General features: G+C 47.3%; 1 protein-coding gene across 4 annotated transcripts in view; it reads left to right on the top strand.

Annotated features, from left to right (window-relative positions):
* The window catches only part of Hth (Meis homeobox homothorax), a 388,286-nt gene that overhangs the window by 26,609 nt on the left and 342,424 nt on the right, over window positions 1–19,253 (top strand). For 3 of the 4 annotated variants that reach the window (XM_070670914.1, XM_070670913.1, XM_070670916.1), the window contains exon 1: window positions 9,221–11,110. The exons of the other annotated variant lie outside the window; for it this stretch is intronic. In XM_070670914.1, coding sequence (XP_070527015.1) covers window positions 11,096–11,110 — 15 coding nt within the window. In that variant the 5' untranslated portion in view covers window positions 9,221–11,095. Of the gene's footprint in view, window positions 1–9,220; window positions 11,111–19,253 lie in introns of those variants that run through there. 4 annotated transcript variants of the gene reach the window in all.

Below are 19,253 nucleotides of genomic sequence, written 5' to 3'. Positions count from 1 at the left end.
GTTTTGGTATAATTATGAAAACGTAGCGAGTGGCTAAGCGCTTTATTACATAGCGTTCTGCGGTCGCGGAATGCCGTTACCAAATTACAGTTTTGCGTTCCGACGTCGGCGATAATCGAGGCACGAGGAAGCCGTAATTTGCATATTCGCCGTTAAAATGTACGCGACGGCCGGACAGATTAATCAGCACCGCGGTTGCGGGGAGAAGTTTTTCGACGTACGGCGGACAATGTATTCGTCACTCGCGTATCTGATGTCGAAAGGCGCTACACGCTGTCATCGATAGACGAGACCACTTCGGAGCCGTTCGGGCTGGTCGCTGCAACCGCGGTACTTGGATCGCTATAACTCACCCTCGCATAATTACGGGGTATTCTCTCTTTCCATCTCTCTTGCTTCCTCTTCCTTCCCCTTTCTTTTTCTCTCGGCTATTTTTTCCGCCTTTCTCTTTTTCTCTCTCTCTCTTTCTCTCGCCCGGTTCCTTTTCTTTGCCTTTACCTTTATAAATCTCGGCTAGGCGGCCATTTACCCGCGGCATGCAGGTACAAGGCGCGTGTCACCTGTTTCGAGTCGTCTCGTAAACAACGGAAATAATATCTTAAGTTCGGACGCGGATTTGGATCGCTTCACTCGGAACGCACGATGACGACTGATAGACGCGCTCGATATACATGTATATTTTTTTACATTCCGGGCAAAGATCAATGATCCCGGATGTGCTGCCGATAGTGATATATATTTAGGATATATTTAGTAAACACTACTCTTGGAAACCTCTCTACACGTTATCTTCGTAAAATATTATTTCACTACCTTTATTCCGTTCAGCCGTTTATCGTGACACTTAAGATCTCTCGTTAGCGTAATCAGCGCCGGAAAAGTTATTAATAACAATAATACTAAACAATGTTCCGATTGCGATTTCTTATCGAGCGGCCTATTTTTTCGCGAGCGGAAAGAGAGAGAAGGAGATACACGTCTCGAATCGCGAGTAATTAACTTGGCCGCACTCGTTCGCGACTCGATTTCGTGGCGTCAGGTCGGATAATCAATAATGCCATAACGAGACGGCGAGCGTAAGATTGAAACGTTTCGCCATCACGACTGCGCGCCTACTCGAAAAAGAAAGAGAGAGAGAAAGAGATACATGGCGAGGAGCGGAGAGAGAGGCCGGACGCTCTCGACAAACGACTCTGTCAGATCGATGGATCAGTAAATGCCGCGTCGGATTGTTTAGCGGAGGACCGGCTTGCTTTCGATAACTGCCACGCACTCCAGTCAGGATGAGTCCGCGTCTTTCGAACTTCTCAGAGGGGAGGAACGGGGGAAGAGAGGGCCGCTAAGTGACGGACGAATGCAGGTCAAACGTTTTCTCGAATAGACGCAGCTCGTACTTTTTCCAAGGGCTCGGTTTCTCCGAAACGATCGCGACGACACCGTCTACCTCTGAGGTCAGGCGTCCCGCCGGGGTAAACTTCGGAATTTATTTCATTGTCGATAAAAATTAAACTGCGCGTTTAATTAGCACCAGTAATTAATATGGCATACGGCGCGGGGTAACGTTAATATTTGAGTTGGCGTATTTAAGTAAAATAAATTGTCGAATCAATTATTCGAAAGGCTAAATTAACCGCGTCCCGCGTTAATACGGGATACGAGGATACGGCAGGCGGTGGCGCGTCGTCTCACGGCATGCAGGAATTTCCTATGGCACGCGCTCGCGGATCGCGTTTTACGCGTCGTCCTGAGAACGCGAAAAGCGCGCGAGATTGCGTATTTTATTCACCGTTATCTCGCGTGTAGCGCGCGGAAGTTTTACGCATTAGCGAGTGACGACGGGGAATATGCAGCCGAGTCGAGGATTCCCGGCGTGCATACGTTTACATCGGCAGGCTAACGACGTTCGATTTTTCGCCGTTGAGTGTTTCCTATTTTCTCCGGGAATTTCGCTCGGCAAGTGCAAAATTTTCACGGTAATGTACATCGATTAGAAACCATTTTTTCCAAATTATTTTTTCCTTTAAATTTACGTATACAGTTTTTCTCGTCACTCGATATTTATAACGTTTAATTTTTGGTAATTATAAACGTAGGAATATTAATAATATTTGATGACTAATGGTACTTCTTAGACGCAAATGCGCTTAGCAGTTTCCTAAATTTCGGGAGTCGGAATATTTATTTCTTTGAGGAAATGAACTCTTACATCTGGCGCGACCGATATGGGAAAATGAAACAACCTTCATGAAAGGACGAAGTCAGAAGCTTCGCCGTCTCTCTCTATCTCTCTTCTTTTCTCTCTTTCTCCGTTTCCCACGATATCCTTTTCCTCCTCGCACGCCCTCTTACCTAATCGCTTTGACAGCAGCTTGAGAAACATAATGAGACGCAGCTCGCATACTGAGTAGTTCTTAGTATCAGGATTTGAATCTCGCAGTACGTGCAAATAACTTGCGCTCGTAGAACCTTTATTCGTTATTTTGTACCGTAAATCAACATACCCGTGTGCGTTCTCGCGCATTAACGAATTCCCCGGTTAGATTTTGTCTCCTTGAAAATATAATCGCGTAATTGCAAGAAAGACCGCGGATGAAATTCTGAATTTTCGCCGAAATGCGATAACATGTTGCTTTCGTGTCACGCAGTTTTTTTATTTATTTCTTTTTATTGAGACAATTAAAAAATTTATTTGTCGCCAAGATTAAAAAGTTATTCCCGGCCGTGGGATTTCGAGTGATTCATCTCGAATATCTCGGGAGAACATGACGTTCTTACATCGTATTAATTCTGGGTTTTCGATATGAACATCTTCGGCACGAATGCGACCGATGCAGCAGTAGGCTTTTCGGTGACCGCCCGGACCGCCTTGATGCAGGAGGATGAAGCGGAGAAGGAGAGATCTTCTCTGATACCCCGGCGACCCCAACCCTCCTGCATCCCGCGTGCAGCCGGCCTGCCAGTCATCTGTGAGGGTTTAGTCACATTGGAATTTCTCGGAGAATATTCTGTAGCTTCTCTCTCTCTCTCTCTCTTTCTCGCTCTCCTTCTCTTGCTTCGCGGTCTCTTTCCCTCGGTCTTTTACCCGATCGGAATACATATTTTTCGTATTCCTTTTGCCGTGACATGCAAAAAAAGCGAGATGGAGATGCTTTTCGTATGAAGCATTTCTCGTTAAAAGCGAATACGGACGGAAATTTGTCTTTAAATAGCTAAAAAGAAATATACGCTAAAGAATTTTAATTATTTAAATTTCATTAAAATAGCGCGATAACAACAACGTCCTGAATTTAATTATTTTAAACAAAGAGAATTCATTTTTAATAGACTCCATATTAATTTCAGTTTTCGACATTACATTTTTTTTTTTATCTCCCTCTTTTCTTACATTAGGTTAATCGACTAATATTTTTGCAATGACTTTCCGTTGTATATCACTGTAATATCTCTGATCGCACACTTTGAGAATAATAAGAGCAAAATTGTACTCTTTAGTATATTTCTGTTATCTTCGATCGAGTGGTTGAGCATTTGATTGCGCTGCAACAATAAAAATCGATATGTCATTACGATGCTGCAAGACGTGTTCATTCAAGTATAATGACGGAATAAATCAGTCCCGTCATTAGTGGCTTAAGTTATCACTGGCTGGCATCAAACTTCGCTATTTTTCTTTAAAAATTATCTATTACAAGATTAGTTCAAAAGATATGGACACGTTACTGTGTATAATTGGCGTTTTTTTTTTTTTTTTATTTCTTTTTTCTTTTTTCGAGAATTTATTTCAACGATTGCCTCCAAAGCGGTGTTATTATGACATTTACCGCTTTATGGCACTTACTCGCTTATCACGCTTACTTTCTTACTCGCGCGCGGGCAAGGCGGCGCAATGAGAATTTCAGTTTCATAAAGCGAGGGTAGCGGTGCTTAATGACGAGATCAGATTTCCACCTTCATTTCGGATGGTAATTTATGCCGCGCGCAGAACTCGCACGTCGCTAAGACGCCCACGTAACTTCGTTGGCTGTCTATCACTATTATCGCTAACACGAGACCGAGCGTACGGTTCTCTCGTCCGGATTCGCTCGATCTCCCTCGTAAAAAGCGTCGCTCTCGAGCGCCGGCGATCACTCGATATCGCTGGATTTCCAGCTTCTTCCGATGGCATCACTTCGCAGCCGAGCGAAGCATAAGGTCGCGAGTAGGTACCTGACTATCCACTTTCGTCGACTGCATAATCTCTCTCAATATTTACAATAATTGTCCACGATACGCCGATACAGTTATTGTACTTTCGAGCGCGGAAAGAAAACGTTTCCTCGATCGCATCGCGCGATGCGATCTCGCGAAGGGGAGAAGGACTTTCTCGTACGATTCAGGGAGATAGGTGCGCGCGCGTACCTCGCAAGGGCGGACTACCGGTTTAATGGGGCGCGGATGTGCGTTCATAGGGGTGTCGCATTCACCGGGATGATCGATCACGGGTTATCCACCCTTAGTTTGTTATAACGCGTCACGCAGCGCGTAGGTACCCAGCCGCCTTTCTCGCGGCGCCTTGCGACCACCGGCTTTCCTTTCCTCCTTCGAGCACGCTCGACGATAAATTGCGTAGTTCGATATTAATATAGCAATCGCACTTGAATAATTGAATGTGGCAGCGAGTACTAATCACCGATCGCTACCTGACTTGTCCCGATCTTGCTGTAGGCCGAGAATTGCCGCGCGACAGATACGCATTCGCATTCGTTGTCGCACGTCTTGACGGAATTTATCAAATTGATATGCTGGTGATTCATTTAAATGATACATACGATTCATATATAATTCTTAACTAATCCTCGATACGCCTGGGATCGTTAAATCAGTCTACCACCGAAATTTTTAATGCTTCTTTTTTTTTTTTTTTTTTTTTTAATTTTCACGCATAGTAAACCATAGATAGCTCCGGTAAGCCACGGTATAAATTTCTACTCTTCTCGGAAAATTATGAGCCGGGTATTCGTACAATTTGCATGATCTGCGTGAGAGATCGATGAAAGAAGCCCACAGCCGTCGACGGATAAGGCGGGATACTCTCGTTCGTTACCGCGCTGTTTTAAGCGGATCGTCGGTTTACTAACAAATCTCTTTTTCTCACGACCGGTTATTCGGAATCGCGCGACGCTCGAAAAAACCACGCGGCCGCCGGAATTCACTGCGCCTCCCCGAGAACTATAAACAAACGAGCGGCGAGTGTCGCCCGGTTCCATGAAAACAAGTGGCCGAGAGGGGGTTCAGTAATTCGAGAGCCTTAATCGGATCGGTGTTGTGTTTCGCAGGGCCCGACAATAATGTTGCTATGCGCGTCCGAGGCGCGGTGTCAAATACTTTTTTCCCCCGACGCGGAACATTCCGTGCTTCATCGCCGGCAATGGTTGGCCTATCCGCGTAACTAATCTTCGCGCTCGTCGGAATCGGCGGGCATGTGCGTTTTCGCGAGCGACGGAGACAACGTGTAATTATCCTCCAAGCTGCACCCCGCGTAGCTGCTTCGTAGTCTATTGTTCATAAGAACGCTCGCTATAAATTACACAGCGTGCACAATTAGCTGTCAAGAATATTTAATTCCACGGTTGACGGCAAGCTAAACGGATCACGCGCGCGAAATCTTGAGACTGGGAATCTCGCTTAAATCCTGGTACGATTAAATGATTATTTTAATTTCGCGTCGAGATATATTTGTTTTTTTTATTCAACGTCGATACGATGCTCCTTTATCTCGGTGAAGATTTTATTTTCTGCTCTTCAAAGCGAAATTTATGCCTTTATTTCGACCAACGAGCCAAGTTAAATTCGCGGAAGATCTGCCGCACGAGGCAGTGGACCTTCCACGAAAGGCGAACAATCGGGGTACATGCACGAGCATGTTTCCTAGCTCCGTCCAGCTTAACTGTATAGACTTTGACATTGTTACGCCCCTTCCCGACACAATGAGAGAGACAGCGGGGATGTTTCGCAGAATTACGCACGAATAGTAAGCAGGTTAGGTTGCACACGATCGTATTGTATCATCTTTCCCAGCGTATTAATTCACGTTGGCCGAAACTCCTTCTAGTTTAATACAACTCTATTTTCGCGAACGTGTTCTCGAGCTCCGTTGACTTATTCTAATATAATTATCAAAATGCATCGCTCGTCTAAAATAATTCTTATTAAATTCTCAACGAGAAACTTACGAGATAAAAATTTATTAAGCACAAATCAAAGAGTTTATAATTCGTGATTTTAATTATTGTTGACCGTGCACCGCCCCCGCGCATGTATTGCGCTTAATATTTTTTATATACACATTTTATTTCGTGCCGTCTCGTAAATCCCGAGTTCTAGTTGTCAAGCACGTGGACGTAGAATACGGAAGAGCAGTGAGGGTGGCAGCTTTCTCGACTCCGGCGACGTTTATCGAATTTTTCGCGGGGCCACTTAGATAATTCGTAGCTGGCAGGAGGCTTACGTAAGAATCGATCATTCTCTGGCGTCACGAGAAATTTAATGGCTCGTGGCTGGTTGGTTGTGCGCGCGCGATCAAAAGAGAGAGAGAGAGAGAGAGAGAATTTTTTTTCCTTTGTTACATTTCGTGAATGCACAATAAAGTTAGATGCACCTCGTGATCTATGTCGAAATAACGGGTTTGAAATGCCCCTCGTACCCTGCAGCTAAGACTTGCCGACAATGTCCTGGAAATGCGAATTAAACGAATAATGGTAGGAACAAAAAGGGGTGCGGGAGAAAGAAATTAGTGACCTTGTCGGTTCGTCTTTTGTTTGAGATCACAATAAGAAATTCGTCGTGCGTAAATGCAATGCCGATGGTACAGAATCGCCTTGTTAGCACAATGTTCTACATTATAAAGGAAAAAAAAATTTGTAAAAGAACCTAAACGCGTCTTGTTTCATTTAGTTTCTCAGTGGTTATCAAACAATATTTCAATAAACATATAATATTTCCGTAGAATTTTATCTAGAATTTTTAATCTAATGTGTAAAGTTCGCCACGTTGACAGATAAAAAAAAAAAAGAAAAAAAAATTATATTCTTCAAACGTTCGATAAACAAGTCCAATCAGAGAAACCGTCTCGTCTTCGCGTCCCTCCGCGCGAGACGAGGAAGGCGCGTTCGATTCGATATAAATTCGGGAATCGAGGATTCATTATCTACCTCGTCGATGGCGTCCAACTCGGCGCCGCCACGTCGATCGATGGCTGCCGAATGCGGATGTGTCAATTTGCGATATTATGCGGAACGCGGCGTGTAAACGCGCGCCGAGGACGACGACGGTAGACGCGCGAGGACGAACGCGGGAGCGGCGACGGGGGAAAGGCGCGGGATGAGAGAGTCATAAAATCGAGCGAAGTGAACGCCAGGAGGGAGACACTGAGTGATGTCGGTGACAGGTCGCCCGCCCTCCTCCACGTCCTCCTGCAACCGCCTCCTGTCGCTATTACTCACCGAACGCCGAATACCATTCAAAGTTCGAAACCGCACGTTCGCGACCCAATTCCTACGCGGAGTCAGCTGTTCGGTTCATTCAAAGCCCGATCGCGAGCGCCGCCGGGCGCCCGCCGCGAAATATTGACTAAATTATAAAAAAATAGAAGACGGGCCACGCGCCTAGTCGCCGCCGATAATTCCGCTCACGGTTTAGAGGGTGCGACCTAGCATTGGACGTGCGCAATTAAAAAGCAGTAGTTTTATCGAGGCATTTTTTTATTATCTCTTTTTTGCGAACGTTAATATTATCGTACAGGTATTTAGAGTGCATTTCGATGGGTATCGTCATCGTGCACGCTTTATACAAGATTTATTTTTTTTTTAATAGATAATCAGAGATACTCATAGATAATCATAAAAATAGGATTTATTTATGTGACGTATGAGCTAATATGAGCACGTTAACGTTCAAAATATAGAACGACAATTAAAAAAAAATTTTTTTTCAACACTTGTAATATTTAAAGCGTAACGAAAAAACATTACGCGTAAAATATTCGTCATCTCCCTGCCAACGTATATCTTTTTGCGGTTAGGATCGCTCCGCCACTGCCACGGAACACCGTCCGACGGGAAACTGAAAAGATTTATCCCAGATAAGATTATAAAGATCACGGGCCATTAGCGGTATTAATCGGTGCTTGATCTCGGCAAATAAAATATTGTGCGTTTTTCGAGGGACTCTGTTGTAATTCGGGGAACAACCACGGGCCGCCGGTTCGCCGGGTTCGGTTCTAACGGCGACCCCCGGGATCAATAGGAATTTGTTCAGGTGTCTGCGTTTGTATTTCGTCGAGGCTCGGCCCGCGGTGGATTCTCTCTCTGCCAGGACTACGCGTGCTGACTGTCAGTATTATCCTGCGTTCGCGCGCGCACGCGTGACTGTTCGGCTCGATCTGGCAAGCGTCGGCACGACAGAAGCGATTCTAAAAGCGCGATGTCAAATTTCACGCCGCTCGTCCCGCGTCGATCACCGACGGCACCTCCGCGCGCGTGAAGTGCCACAGTCAGTCGTACTAATACTCACGTCAGCTTCTCTCGAAGTCAATGAAACTGCGAAATTACTCACGTTACACGTACGCTTTCCGTCTTTGCTTTTGCCCGCGTACCTTTTACATGGTAAAAACAGCCACGAGGAAGGAAGGATAGGCTTGACCCCGGGGTATCGATCAGACTCGCTGAAATTAGGTGTTCCCGTAACACACGGTACACGTCGTATCTTTCGGGGAACGTCTTTGAAATCGCGTTCTCTAGCGGGAAGCTAAGTGCGGCGTCGCGCGTTTTTCCGCGTTGGGATCCTCGGTGCGAGGAGAGACGAATGCGAGGTAGACACCTCGACCGGGCCGGTTGTAGGATCGATGCGATGGCTCACGAGGTCGTGCTCGGCGAGCGACGGGTTACTTTTCTGGTCCCGTGCGGGTCGTATAAGCCGCGGCGAGAGAGTTGGTCATCGGCGTCGTCGGCGTCGGCAGCGTCGGCGTCGTCGTCGCCCGTCGGCGGTCTCATTGGTAGTGGTGTAGCGATGGCGGAGGGTCCTGTGTTTCGCGATCTCGCCGTCGTAGCGCTTCGAACGCGCGCGCTCTCGCCTGGGTGCTGATAGGCGGGCAAAGCGAAGCTCAGCGGACGCATTGGCCGCTCACGATGGGCGTGCCGACGAGTCTCCCACTCTGGCGCGTAGCGCGGCGCTGATTGACAGTTGGCGAACGACTGCGGACGGCGCAGGATCTAAAACCGCGCTAGGCGCTGCTCTCCACGCTCGCTTCGCGCTCCGCTCTTCTCTGCCCGTGCGAGAGATCTACACCCGGTCGCTTTTTCGTGGGGGAAACCTGAAACACGCATATCCCCGTGGCTGGCGTACGACCGCGCGCCCAGCCGCTACGTGTAACACACTACGAACCTACCACCTTCTGCCCGCCGGAGTTACGAGTGCCACACGCAGTAGTAGTCACGGTCAGGGAGGAGGGTCGCCCGCCGTCTCCGCGGACAGCTCACGCTCGCGCGGTCTCCTCTCTCGCGTATCGTCCGCACGCATCGCTCGCGGTCGTGTTACCGCATATACCGGCCGCGAGCAAAGAAATCGCGTCGCGTCGCGCCGCGCCGCGCGTCCACCTCGTACATTCGCCCATTCGCGTTCGCGTCAACGCGCGCCGTTCCCGCGAGAGCAGTTACGTCGGCCGCGCGCGTCAGATCGTACACTTAAACCGAGCGTGCACCGAGATTCGTCCTCCGAAACTGAGCACGGAGTTTAAGCCCGGCGTTAAAATCCGTGCGTGACCGCGGTAAAGGCGGCAACCTCGGAGAGTAACGCATCGCGAGATAACGTTCGTGGTCGTGGCAACGCCGCCGTCACGCAGTGTGCGTCACACGCGCGTCTTCGCGGCTCCGATCGCCCGCCGTAAGCGCGGAACCCCCGCGGTAGGTGCGAGCGTCGCACGTACGCTGACTGTGCCGCGACGGTGGAATAGTGGTTCGCGTTGTGGCGCCCGTCGCCGTCCTCGTCGCCGGGCGTCAGTAGTGCGTCGCGCATCGGTGTGCCGTCTGATACCTCGACCCGGTGCCGTCAAGACTGGAGAATGTAACGTGTTCCGTCAGTGACATCATCGGTGATGATCGAGTTGTGCGCGAAACAGTGAACAACGGGACGTTGCGTCGCGCTACCGCCGCCGTCGCCTCGTCGGATGTGAACCGGGACCGGGAAAAGTGGACAGAGTGCTCCCACGCAGCTTCGGACACACTCTGAAAACGTCGTCTCGATGCGGCACGTTCAGTTCGGAGACTTCGCCATCGCCTCACGCGCGGACGCGCACTAGGTGCCCATCGTTTTCCCTCTCATCTTCAGGGTGGTCGTTTTTACCGGCGACGGAGATCGCCCCCCACGTGCTCGCGCGCGCGACATGCGGGATTGACGGGAGAAGCCATCGCCGTGCTCAAGCTGGGGCGCGCACCCGGACGACCGAGCTGCTAGTCGCTGCAGCGACGATGAGGAAGCACGTGCACCCGGCCGTAGCCGTCGTCGAAGCCGCCGTACGTTTCCCGCCGGAAGAGACCCCCGTCGCCGCCGTGCTGTGCTGACGCCGGTCAGTTCGCGACAGTTTCATCTCACCCGTCGGCCGTCGTGTCGTCTACGAGCGACGCCGTCCTTGCACGCGTATGTGCCAGTCCTTCGGGAGCAAAGAGGACAAGACGACAAAAGCGAACAGCGAGGAAAAGATTCGCAGAGGGAAGCGACGAGAGACAAGGACGAGGCTCGGTCGAGTGGAAGCCGAAGCAAGTCCCGACGGCTACTTGAGAGAAGAAGAGGCGAGAGGTCCAGTTCGCAGCGTGCCGTCGGCCGCCGACGGAGCCCGGAATTCGGTGCCGCGATCCCTCGGTCCCTTTCCCGTCGGACGACCTCATCTTTTCCCGTGAAAGCCCAGCGTCACGCGGCGCGTCCAAGCATTGAGCTTAGCGCGCGCTATAACAGTGCCGAGAAAGTGTAGTGAAGTGTCGAGGCTTGCTTGCTTACATTGTGGGAAAATACAGCCGCTACGGTGGCTCAGCACGCAGAGTTCCCCGGCGCGGCCAGGGCGTTCATGGCGCAGCCAAGGGTATGTTTCACGTATTTGCCGTTACGCGTATCTTCGGAATATCGAGTGAGCGATTAGGACCGCGAGAATAGAATCCCGACGACGGCCTCGTTTCGGCTCGAAAAAGAATCTCGTTGTTAGCGACCAAGACCCGTAACCCTCCGCCCGTTTTTCTCCGATATTTGTCCACTGTTCTGAAAAGTTTCGAACCTTGCGTTTTTCAATGGAAAAATTTTGGGAGGGAAACAATTCTCGTTCCGCAAAAGTGATCGACCTACGTTATTTATGGATTCGCAGATGTTTCACAGAAAAAGTGAATGTCTAGGACGAAAACAAAATCGTCGAGAGAAACATAGACTATGTTTCTCTCGACGATTTTGTTTCGTCCTAGACATTCGCTTTTTCTGTGAAACATCTGCGTAACGTACCGCGTCTATGTTTCTCTCGACGATTTTGTTTTCGTCCTAGACATTCGCTTGTTTTTTCTCTCTCTTTCTCTCTTGCTGCGTCCCGAGAAAAGGCGGCAGGCTTCATCTCATTGTTAGACTCGCGCGAGTCCAGCGAATTTGAATTGAATATCGACGCCGCGCCGAGAGGGAATTTACATGTCCGCCTCGTCGCTTTGTAACGTCGCTCGCAACGCGCCGCGACGGCCGAAGAAAAAAAGAGACGCAGCCGCACAAAGGGCTTTCGGGCCTCGCCGAGAGCCTTCTTACCCGCGCGCCAAATTCACGGGCGATTCGCGCGCGTTAGTGACTCCGGTTTTCCAACGTACGAGAGAAACGATCGAGAAACGAAAAGAGACGGAGAACTCGGATGAATCCGCCGTGAATCTTGCGGGCCTGTTTCGTGTTTACGTGTCGATTGCACGCATTGTAATCGGACAACTTTGACCGCGGCGTAATTGCGGCCGATAATCATAGCATAACACCGGGGAGTAAATTTCCTCTGGCCTCGAATGCGAGGCGCAACGACGCCTCACGCTCGACTCTTCTCCGTCGTGCAGCCGCGCTCAAGGTTTAACAGGACCCAAACGAGAACCATCCGTTCAAAGTTTACGCCGGAGTCTTTCCCGAACCTTAAACTTGCTCGCTCTTCGCAGGCCAAGAGTATTTTAATTCGAAAATCTCGTACCTACTCCCTTCGCGTCTGATCGCGATACGCGTGCAGTTTCGAACGTGCCTTTCATTCGTTTAGGCGGCGGTGACAAATATGCTTATGACGTTACGGACGCTTAATTAAAACGTGCGGCGAGTTGACATTCCGTTGTTCTCGATGATGAAAAGCATCGCCGCTCCGAAACGCATTTCCATTCACGTGTCTCGTAAAACATTTCTAACGTGTCAGAAGTTAGACGCATTATTTCTTCGTCGTTCCGTCCCAGCGCGATAAATAACTGCAATATTATTTGCAATATGTAGTTCTCTGGAATAATTTAATTAAGTATCGTCGAAGTCTCCTTTTTTGCAACTTGTACCGTCGGCAGTGACAAACTTTAGAAATCAACGAATCTCGAGATGCCGCGACACCCCGTTTAACAATAATAACGCATAGTGTTCATCTTCGTATTTTTTTTTCGCATCTCTTTTCGGAGAATTAATCGAGCCTCGCGTTATTTGCGGTTTCTTGTTCACGCGACGGTAAATTGCAACGAATTGGGGGACAATAGCCTTGTTATAGTCTTTTACGTTCGTTTGCGTGAAATCTGTCAAAAAATACTCGTACGCGCGGTTTAATTCAACGCCACGATTCGTGTACTTAATGTGCGACGAAATGTGAACGCAAGCTTCGCATTTCCGGATATTTAGATCTGTGTAATTTTTTTTATGGTCGATTAATGTTAAATATTTTGTTTACATATTATATTCGTATTAATTCGTGCACAATACTTCTCACCGCGAGATACTGTTTCCGCCCGTCGGATACATGTAACGTGTATCCGCTCAAGTTTTCGGCTCGATACTTTTAGTTATTCTTATCTTTTTAAATACTGTAAACGATTGGATGAATTCGATTAATCAACGTTAAAAATAATACTCGTAGGAAATTTTAATTTTCGTTTTTATATATCGTGGCACATTAGTAGACGAATTTTTTTTTACTTTTCGCGTCGTATCACGAACAGCGTATCGCGATTTCACATTTTAAATTTCTGTAAGTCTCAAGCCAGCTTCCACGAAGAGCAACATTAATATTCATGCCTCTCTTTTTTTTATATTTTTTTTTTATAAATGTTTTTATGAATTTCGAAACAACATATTGTAGATTAATATTTGAATTATGCGATCTATTAAAAAATAATGTGTTTTGGGGTTGTGCCTGATTTGTTGATGCGAATCGCTTCGGCATATTCCGACATTTTTCTTATTTTATGCAAATACGAAATACTCGGCGCGAACTCGTTTCGAGGCCTGGCGCTTAGTTTCAACCTGCGGCGAAGGACTCGCGGATTAAATTCGATCGCATTGACACTTCTCGATCATTCAATGCGCGGCGCTAAACGGGCCGCGTTGATTCCGATAACCAAATCTGAAAGCGGTGGCTCTCCCGCGCCGATAATCGCTCGCATGTTTACACGTTTCACGCGTGTTGCATTACGATGCGGCTCGCTCTCTCGACTGGAGCCTCTTTGTTGTCCAGCTCTCGGTGAGAAATATATCTTATCGGGTGTTTTCGTTTCCATTTCCGTCAGTCTCGTTAATGCAAACAAGAATCGAAATTGGTATAATTTAGATTTCCTCAATTTTTGCCTGGCGTAATACTTTTTTTTTTTCCCCCTTATAAAATACGTGAAATAAATACGTCCCGCGTTGATTTTCACGTTTTTGTTGCCAGGTATATAAATGCCCGGCAACGCATTCCCAAGGTGTTAATTGCGTTTCGCTCTGAAAAACAGTTCCGAGTAAGCCGGATATAATGAGTATTGACAATTTCGGGCAAATAATATGTTTGCGTCCGCTACCGGCGTCTCAATCGCGGCCCGATCGTGCGGAGCGATCCAGCGCGCGCTTTTTACCGCTCAATTCCGCTTCGTCCCCGCCGCCCGGATCCCGTTTGCGCTTTGCAAAATTGCCGAAACGTGCGTGCGTGTCTGCTTGAATGGATCGCAAACCTCTTTTGCGTGCAGCGCGGAGAATTCCTCGCGAGGCAGATCGCGAGGAGAAAGCCACGTTTTACGGCAAAGCTCGATCCTCGACAGGTGAATTTTTTTTCGGCGACTCAACGCTACCGTCGGAGACTGCGAACTATCGGCAAAAGTATAATAAGCGCCTCTCGCTAAATCCGCCGCGATCGCCGACGGGACAGCGGCGAGTATCGAAACGGTTTTATCTCCCTGCAAACGGTGACGGGTATCAAAAATTCACATGGCTTAGACGATAAGTGTCCAATTAATTCGGATTATTGGCAATTTTTTTCCGACTCTTAGTTTCATTTATTTTGTAATCCACTGCAAAAGTTGTTTTGAAGGTTTACATTTATTTTAATGAGACACGCGAGAAGTGTAGACTTGAAATTTTGCCGCTGAGAACCTACGTCGGTGTCGCATCTTGTTTTTATTTCTATTAATTTTTGCACGCTCGCCGGTTTCTCAAACTTCGTTACAGTTAACGAGCGGCCGGGAGTCGAGCGGTGTCTAGGAATCGAACGAGCGGGAAAGGCGCCGCGATCGTTTCGCATGAGCGGCGCGTACGTTTTCGCGATGAGGAAACTCGCGTAGCGCGCTCGCGAATTAAAAATTCCGCGAACGACGGGACGGCCTCTCGTCGGCGACGAGGACCCGATTTTTCGTCGCCCGTCGGCGCTGTACCGCCGCCGAATGAGCCGTGATTATGTATTTATGGGCATCCATCAATCACTTTCGCTCTCCCGATTGCGGATATCGGCCTTTAGCCTACGGATTAAAGTCGTATCGATTTCTCGCCGTTCCCCATTGGCCGTGCGCGCCGCGTCGCCGTCGAGTTTTTTTTTTCCTCTTTTTTTTTTTTTTGTCTGGACAGTCGTTAGGCATATTCATGCGCGAGATAAATGGGCCTAACTAGGCTCGGTGCCCGCGATTTAGAGCCGGGTGCTCCGCGTTCGGTACGAGCCTAATTCTGTTTTCCGAAAATATGCCCCTAGTCGGTGCGACCGTTTTTAACGCGGCCATAAACTTCCTCTGTCAAACGCCTCTCGAATGGGCGCAACGTTACCGGTGAACGACTTAGAAATCGTATCCTCCTCGCACTTGCGGTACGTTAATACTTTTTGAAATACAATATTCTCACGTTTCACAGAAATTAAGAAAACTCGTTTAAATTTATTACCCTGCAAAAAGTTATAAAGCTCGTTAGCTGAGTATATGTCTTATTACGTACATTCTTTTTTTTTTTTTCTTTTTCAAGTAAAATAAGAAGCTCATATATTTTATTAAAATAGACAATATAATTGTTAATATGGAGAAAACGTTTTGTCTTGCCGCACTCGTTGCTCAAAGTGTAATCATGTAAAGGTTAACTAGAAGCACTACCGCGATTTATATCGTTGGCTTTTCTATTCCAGCGTAATGAGAAAAGAGAAAAGGCAGAAAGAAACGATACGAAAGATAGCGAGGCGCGAGCTTACGAGAATTCTATCTGATTTTATACAAAGTGCTTGAGATAATTGAATTTCTAAGGAAACTAATTACCGCCATGTGCGGTAATTATACTTCATGTATCGCGTAATCGTATGCAGTAGTGAAAAGGAAATGTTAAATGTTAAATGGACGTTAAATGTTAAACGAAATCAACTAAAAAATAGAAGTAGCTTAATAATAGAGTATATATAAAACAGAAAAAATAAACGTGTAATAAAATTTTTTTTTAAGCGTGCATACTGATAAAAAAAAAAATTAATTTTCACGAATATTGCGTACTTTTGTTTGTCATTTTTATTTAGAATCCTGACAATACGTTTTTCTCTCTTCTTCTCTCTCTCTCTCTTTCTCTCGCGTTGTTAACGTCAAATGGCATTCTTAAATAGTTCGGTACTGGCAATCGGTGCACATCGGTCAAACTTTTATTATAAACTGTAAATCGTCATTTGGCGCGTTAAATAATAATCAATCTGCCTCGATTATATTTGACGCCAGGCGGTCCTCCCCCTTGGTGAACGAGTTTTATTTTCATGCCGACACTAAATGTCAAATGAAAATTTCCACGCAAAAGTTTGTTTCGAAATAAAACATTATGGCTGACGTGAAGAGCTCGCGAGCATGCTTACCGATTTCAAGGTATGTGCTTCGCCGTCAAACGTCACCGAGTTTCGTCTCGCCTTTTCCTCTGAAAAATCTCCCGGCGATACCCGAGGCCTCCATTTTCTGTCAACGGGTCGGGGAGTACATAAATTTTGCGGAGATAGCGCTCTTAATAAAAAAAAAAGGAAAGAAAAAAAAACCGGCGTCGTGCAAAAAATTATTCGACAAAATTGTACCTCGAGGATAACGATTCTAGCCACACCGAGAGCGAGTTTTATTTTTCCCCCTCGAAATTTTTTCACGTGACGAAATTCTTCAACCCAGCTTCGTTTTCGCGAGAGATTAATAGTTGATTGGGATATCCTTGGTATTCTTTTTCGTGCGGCGTGGGTTAAGAGTGATAAAATTGATTTCGACTTGGACTGCATAATGCGAAGACCAAAGCAGAGTGTTAGAGAAAGAGCAAGAGAGAGAGAGAGAAAAAAAAAAAAAAAAGGCAACGAAAAAAGCCGAGAAAGACGCAAAGGGCTCACGCTGTCGGTGTTTATCTCGTCGACTCGCAAAACTCGCCGACGGCGGCACCTTCATCACTCGGCAATTTTCTGAATTCTGATCCGCCGGCTCTCGCGATGTATTCTGCCGATTTATATTTTCACCCGGAGATAATCGCGCGCAGAACTCACACAAGTATTGCGGACCGGGCGAATCCTTTCCTCGCCCCTCCCGTACTTCTCTCTTTCCCCGCGTTTTTTTTTTTTTTTTCGCAATTTATATCGAGATGCTTAAGCGCTCGCCTTGACCTATCTACTTATAAATGACGGTCGTTTGTCAGGCTTTGCTAAATTTCCCTCGGTTCTCTGGCCTGCCACGGGACTTACCGCCGCGCGGTACCGAAGCGGCCTCGCGCTGTTTACGCAAAAACGTCATTTCCATACGTCGGAATTCTCGCGTCCCGCATTAATCCCCATGACGGGACAAATTCGCGCATGTAGCCCCGGTATGCGCCGTTCGATTTTTTTTTTGCATGGGAACGTCACGCGCGATATAATTCCGCACTTAAACGGTCGCGTGATTTTTCTTGCGCGCGACATTCCTTGGGTACTTTGCGTCGACGACTGGGTAACACTGATAGCACTCGAAGGATGTAACGAGAGAAGAAACGAAATCATTTGCCGCGGAAAGACGGGAGCGAGAGAAAGAGGAGAGGACTTGACAGTTTACTGAAAATCTGTTTGTCGCTTCCTCGGGCCGTTTCCGGAAATATTCTTTCCACGTCACGCCGGTCCCCATCACTCGTGCGTCTCGGTGACAGCTAGACATCGTCGCGACGTCGCTCTGTAACTACGCCGTTTCGGTCGCAAATTAACGCCGTCTGCGAATAGCGATTGTATTGTATATGTGCCGCGCGCGAGCTCGTTTTCTCGAACCGGCTTTGTCGCGGATCCGCCTGGTTGACGTTGACGAAGACGACGCCGTCGGACACGGCGACGAGCTTCGTCGTCGGCAGACGACGCTCGTCGCGAGTCTTCCGCGATCGCGTACTCGAGACAACCTCACCTCGTTTCCTACTACCCTTTAAGATATTCCGCGCGCCCGTCGAGTGATATCTTCATACCGCCATGACGGTGAATTATTGTCCGTGGCCTTTTTCAGTCCTCCAGCTCGGAGAAACTCGCATTTTAGATGCGACATGTTCGCGCGCCGTTAGACAAGAATCGCTTTCGTGTCGTTTTTCGCGGATAAGCGCAGCTCGGATGTTTCGGCGAACGAACGGGAAGAGGGGACCCGCAAAGTAAATTGTTTATGAAAAATAATTTATCTCGCGTATGAAAAAAAATCTTGTTTCTACAAAATGCACTTATTTCGAGATAATAATTTAAGTATTTTATGTATCGTATCTCAGATTGCGCGTAAAATATTAGCGCTTGGTTTGTTTATCAAAATACTTGTCGAAATGTTTTCAATTTAATATATCGGAAATCAGGCCTTTTGGCTGTATATTAAATTGATTTCATTCAAAATGTGAGGGACGTATCGGGCGTTCGGAGCTTACAGCAAATACGGTACGTCAATGAAGATATCGGCCATATTAATTCAGTACTTTGTTCGGTTCTTCGTGGCGCCTTATCACTGTACTTTCGCGATACGGAAACGAGGACGAGCTGCGCACAGCTGGGGAAGGACGAATTTTAACCAACGCGCCATACTCGCGTTCTGCTCCGCGGCGGATCGCTTGAGTGACTTTAACGTGCGTGTCGGATTAATTCGAGCGCAATAGCGGGCGATTCGATTCGCGCCGTGGAACTTTCGTGATTCCGTCGCAATCTCGGTATCCATAAAATTAATCAAATTTTGAGAGAAAGAGAAAATGAAAAAAAGAAATTAAATTGTAATATATTTTTTTTTTCTCTGTTTAAACAGATTTTGTGTACGTTTACAGCGGTCTTTTTTTTATTGCTGCTCTTAGAGCTCTTAGTGAATTACGCCGAAGGTGAATTAAATTAAACAGAACGCAGATTCGTTTCCGATATTTTTGCAGTATCACTTCGTAACGGACGCAATTGCGTTCTTCCGGATTGCGTCGAGCGTACCGTTCCCACTTGCGGTGGTTGGTAATCGCGAGTTCCCGTCGCTTCTTGTTTTCGCGACGAAAATTACGTGGCATTCCGAGACCAACGCTAGAATTAAGCAATTAGCGATAATAATCGGCTTGCTTTCGTTCCCGTGTGGATTGGCGTGACAAGCCGCGGGCTTGGAGGACTCGGGGAAAATCATTGCTTCCGTTCTCAATCGGCCAGCCGATCGCGTTCGATTGGAGTCTAGTTTTCAATTCAAGTCCTCTCTCGTTCTCTCTTCCTCTCGTTTTCCCTCCTCTCCTTTCTCTCTCTTTTTTTGTGTGCTCTATCGATTCGCCACACGTTCAAATTTGTCCGACAATTAGTGCACTTT

The sequence above is a fragment of the Cardiocondyla obscurior genome, linkage group LG22, assembly GCF_019399895.1.
Source record: "Cardiocondyla obscurior isolate alpha-2009 linkage group LG22, Cobs3.1, whole genome shotgun sequence".
Taxonomy (NCBI): Eukaryota; Metazoa; Arthropoda; class Insecta; order Hymenoptera; family Formicidae; genus Cardiocondyla; species Cardiocondyla obscurior.
Note: the sequence above shows the minus strand (reverse complement) of the source record. Positions and strands in the feature narration are given on the sequence as shown.